At 32.0% G+C, this 4941-nt stretch overlaps 1 protein-coding gene across 1 annotated transcript; it reads right to left on the minus strand.

Annotated features, from left to right (window-relative positions):
• Positions 1-237: 237 nt before the first annotated feature.
• Positions 238-3762, minus strand: LOC130441664 (uncharacterized). Its single transcript, XM_056775444.1, has 4 exons — positions 3748-3762; positions 1682-1871; positions 1236-1579; positions 238-939 (listed from the first exon to the last, which is right to left on the minus strand). Exons 1-4 carry the CDS (start codon positions 3760-3762, stop codon positions 376-378), a joined length of 1113 nt encoding a protein of 370 aa, XP_056631422.1. The 3' UTR covers positions 238-375.
• Positions 3763-4941: the final 1179 nt, after the last annotated feature.

Genomic DNA, 4941 nt, shown 5'->3' on the forward strand with positions numbered 1-4941 from the left:
AATATTAAATAATGTAAGATTGATGAGTTAAATTAGTAGTTCCACTATTATTCGAGTTGTAGCTCCTTTTTCTGTTCTTCTTGTCTTTTTAAATAAGTCATATATTTCTATAGTATTCTTATTGTTACCATAGACAATATATTTTTGTACTGTTTCCGAAATTGCTTATCCTTTTATTCAAAAGTCATGGGTAGATTCATTAGGAATACTATTTGTTAAATGAAAGATAACACTAAATTTTTTATAAAAAAATATATGTTTATTTAACTTCCAAAAAATATATATACATATACTTAAATATCACACAACTCAAACGAATAAACAAAAACATATTCCAATATCAAATTTTTCAGCATGAGCTAGTTATTTAGATCTTTAGTATTTGGAATGTCCATGTGAAATACTAGAATAGCTGGTGGCACCACCCCCATGACCTCCTGACGAACCGAAGGAAATTGATTTTCCAAGAGAATAACCTCCTCCCAGAGAACCGCTGCTGAAACTACCTCCATGTCCACCTAGTCCACCGTCTAGACTACCACCATATCCTCCTCCAAAACTACCACTGTATCCACCACCGTATCCACCGCCGTATCCACCACCGTATCCACCGCCGTATCCACCACCGTATCCACCACCGAGGCCACCGCCGAATCCACTGCCGAATCCACCGCCGATTCCACCTCCTACGCCTCCTCCAATTCCTCCACTACCTCCTCCAACAACGATTGGCTGAGCAACTGGAACTACAACGGTTTGTGGTACTCTAACTGGTACGGGTTGTGGAACCGTAACTGGGTATGGTTGGGGTACTGAAACACGGACAGGTTGTGGAACTGGTACACGAACTGGAGTTGGTACTGCTACTGGAACTGGACGGTTGACTACGACTGGGTATGGTCTTGGTACTTCTACTGGTTGAGCAACTGGTACAGATACCTAAAATTAAATATTTAATGTTAATTGTAACGAAGTCTTTGCCAACTATATTATGAACGATTTCTCTTTGGGAACGTGACAATGAAACACCAATTTGGGAAAACTTTAATATATTTTCCGAGCTTTCGAATACTTATGTATTCATCGTCTGGGAAATAATTAGATTTTCGGTGGTTTTGAATTGTATTAATTTTTGTAAAAATTTTTATTCTTAATCTAATTAATTATTTTCCAGATGATGAATATATAAGTATTCGCAAGCTCGGAAAATATATTAAAGTTAGTCCACTACTTACTTGGACTGGCCTGGGAACGGGAACCTCTACACGCTGAGGTACTGGTACAGGTACAGGTCTGTTTACAGTAACAGGGTAAGGCTGGGGGACAGGAACTGGAACAGTGCGACTGACTGTTGTAACTGTGGCTCCTCCACTTCCACCTCCAAGTCCACCTCCAAGTCCGCCTCCAAGTCCGCCTCCAAGTCCACCTCCAAATCCACCTCCAAGTCCGCCTCCAAGACCACCTCCAAATCCACCTCCATATCCTCCTCCATATCCACCACCGTATCCTCCACCATATCCACCGCTTATTCCACTGCTGTAGTCTCCGCCAAGGGAACCTCCATATCCTCCAAGATCACCTAGAACAGATTAATTAACCTTTGTTTCAGCTATTTCTATAAAATATGTTTCAATAAATTGAGTCGTGATATTTGTTTCATATAATTATAAATAAATAATACCTCCGTGGCCTCCTAAACTTCCTCCGCCAATGCCATGACTACCGATGTCTAGGCCTATGCTTCCACCATGTCCTCCTCCATATCCACTTCCAATATCACTGGATAAAATACCTCGTTTTTCACTTTTTTTTTCTTTAGTAGCCTCGCCGCATCTAACAACGCAGGCGACTGCTAAAATTAGCGTGGCAACCTGAAAAAGTGGAAGCAATTTTTGTTTAAATTTATAAATTAATCATATATTACATTCTCGTATTAAAAAAATTGTTGAAGAGATAACTGAGTACAACAAATTTTTGTTGACGTACATTGTTGACCTAAAATGATCTTTCGATTGAGTTAATAGGAATAGCATAGCATAAAAAAATCATAAAGTTGAGAAAAACCGAATTGAATGGAGGTCAACTTATATCAACTAAAAATAGAGGGAATATCATAAAACTGGTAATGAAGCAAATGGTACCAAGAAAAATCCAGCAAATTAAGGTGAAAATATATAATATATGTGGTAGGTACAATATGAGCAGAACAAAAAAGATCCCGTGTAAATGGACGAGTTTAGATCGATAGGAGATATAAAACAGAAACAGAAATAATAGGATATTAGAATGATGGACATAGAAAGAAAACATAGAATCCAAAGGTAGCCAGAATGTGTTTAGAAAGACATACGCAAAAATATCTAATCTTACTGTAGAACAAAAGAAATCTAATAAAAGACAATCGAATGGACTAGTTCCTTCAATAAGAAGATAATTGTTTGGTTTATTTTTAAATTTACTCTCCCAACATTTAGTAATAATTTATTGTGTCATTACCGTGTCAGGTATTAGAGGAAAATATTGAGAATCTCTCATACGAAAAGTTATTTCTAATATATTCTTACGACACAAAGTTCAGAATTTTGACTAAAGAAAATATTAGTATAGTGTTTTCAAAAGTCAGAGAATAGAAAATTTATTGAATATTGAAAGTAAAGATACAAATTATTCATCAAATATGTGTTAAACAAAAATAATTTAGTATTTGATTTTAACAAAATTTATCGCTCTCCGTTATATATTTCAAATTCATTATTTTTAAAAAGAAAGTTTGGTATATCTTCGAACTGTAGAATGTGAATATAATTTATTTTTCGAGATAATTTGAATCGCTAATTAATTACCATCTTCCACTAAAACTTATTGAATTAGATAATTTCTCTCTTTTACTGCCGTAGTTATTTCTCATTATTCTTCAATAATTGGCTTTCTATCAGACATTTAAGCGAATTTCTACATAAAACTTATAACATGTTCATTTTGGGTTTATTTCTCTAAAGATGTTATAAATCTATTAATTTAAAAGAGGAACTAGCAATTTTCTCTGCATATTTTAAAATGAATACCGTTGAATAGTTATGTTATCAGATAATTGTAGTAATAATTCATATAAATGTATCTTTGAAGTAGAAATACATATTTATAGCTATTTTTATGCTATGAATGAATATTAAGAACGGTAGAATTAAAACGGTGAATTGAAAATAAACCAAACCCAAGCAAGATCTATATCAAGAAAAGGATAAGGTAATAATAAAGATGACATAAATCTATAAAACTTGATAAAGAATGAAACTTGGCTTGTTCTTTGATATATGGTTTTCTATCTCAATTTCTATCATATTTGTCGGTTCTTTTTGGCCGTTGTATTTGGAATCGGTAGAATTTAGAATACAATAAAAATAATTGTATTATCGAAAGGAATTGTAATAATACCGAAGAGATTTTTTAAGGCTACATAGTTGAATTCTGATACTAAATTAGAAACCACGCTAATGATTGTTTTCTGAAAACTGTTCATTCTCTTTTATGAATTACCTCACTAATTTTTGATTTTATTGATTAATTCAAGAGCAGGGTATCTTTTAACACTTAAAACTCTTCACCAATCTAAAGAAACAAACTATTGCTTGAAAATTTTCTGAATATCCAACTTTTTCGTAATTGAAATCAAATTAATATTTTTCGAAATTTATAATAAAATGTATATTTTCCAAACTCATTTTTTCAAAAACCTTCCGTACTTACCAAAAAAGGTTTCATTGCTTTCAAACTTAAGATGCTAAACTAACTGATGCCTACCCTTCAGCGGAGGTGGGTATATATACTAATATTTGGAGAGGGTATTTCTTCAGTCAGGAGTACTTACCACTTATTTACTTTCACCCGCCTCCATTTGCTAATCTAGGCTGGGTGTTATCCGATTAGGATGCACTAGTGAACACACAAGAATATCTTTTTATGTATATCGGTGCGAGTTATGGATCATCGCGGAACTTAATATATAGGTATAATAATATAAATAGGAGAATATTCATGTAACAGCTCATTTAAAATTACTCTATTGACGGTTTCATAAAAGTGGAGAATAAATATAAATATAAAATTTTATCAATCACCTTTAACCTATTTGAAATATTGTAAAATAAAAATATATTAATTTTTCGATTTATTTAATTTTTTTCGTTTCTATAAGTAGTGTCAAAGATATATTTATCATTACTGAAAGCTTAAATATTTTTGTTTTCGAAGAACTGTTTGTTCGACCACAAATTGCAAATTTATCGTAAACTGTATCTTCTTAATAAACTTTTAGGCTATTAGTTGATTGAAATAATACTTTTGATCGAGAATTTTCTTTTCCGAAAATGTAAATATTCCAAGCTTATATATAAAATAATAAATAATGTCTGAGATCAAAAGATTTCATTGATTAATTTAAACAAAAAAGTTGAAAGACTTAGTTTTTTAATACTTCGCGCGACTAACCTATAAATTTTATTTGTTACTAGTAAAATTCATAGGTTTTCAAGCTAAATAAAAGATCCAAAACATTTTTAGAAGGAATATTAATATCTAGTTTCTTAAATCTTTCAATGCTTTCAAGATATTGCGAATAAATTGATTTTCAGGTAGTTCGTAATTATTTACTTCCACTCCTCCATTTTTTGTTAATTATAAATCATTCTTATGCTAAAATGGACTCATATTAAAAAATTCACGTTCGTCTTTTGGATGCTTTTTTGAATTTCCATTTCAACAAATTTCAGCAGTGTATATGTTCAAAGCAAAACAAAATTATTTATTTTCAGATTGGAGTATTAATCCGTTCTGCAGTTTTAAACTGAAATCACTTTTTCGTTAATACTTTGAGTTTTGAACAGGAAACATCCCAATTGTCTCGGAAGCTGCTTGCAAGATTTTTATAAATATTAGTTTGTT

Source organism: Diorhabda sublineata, chromosome 3 (genome assembly GCF_026230105.1).
Source record: "Diorhabda sublineata isolate icDioSubl1.1 chromosome 3, icDioSubl1.1, whole genome shotgun sequence".
In the NCBI taxonomy this organism is placed as follows: Eukaryota; Metazoa; Arthropoda; class Insecta; order Coleoptera; family Chrysomelidae; genus Diorhabda; species Diorhabda sublineata.

What these genes read in the sequence shown, in the direction of transcription:
- LOC130441664 (XM_056775444.1), bottom strand. An exon ending in AAGTTTAGGAGGCCACGGAG is followed by an intron (nt 1,580 to 1,681) that starts GTATTATTTATT and finishes AATCTGTTCTAG; the next exon opens with GTGATCTTGGAGGATATGGA. An exon ending in CCGTTCCCAGGCCAGTCCAA is followed by an intron (nt 940 to 1,235) that starts GTAAGTAGTGGA and finishes ATTTAATTTTAG; the next exon opens with GTATCTGTACCAGTTGCTCA.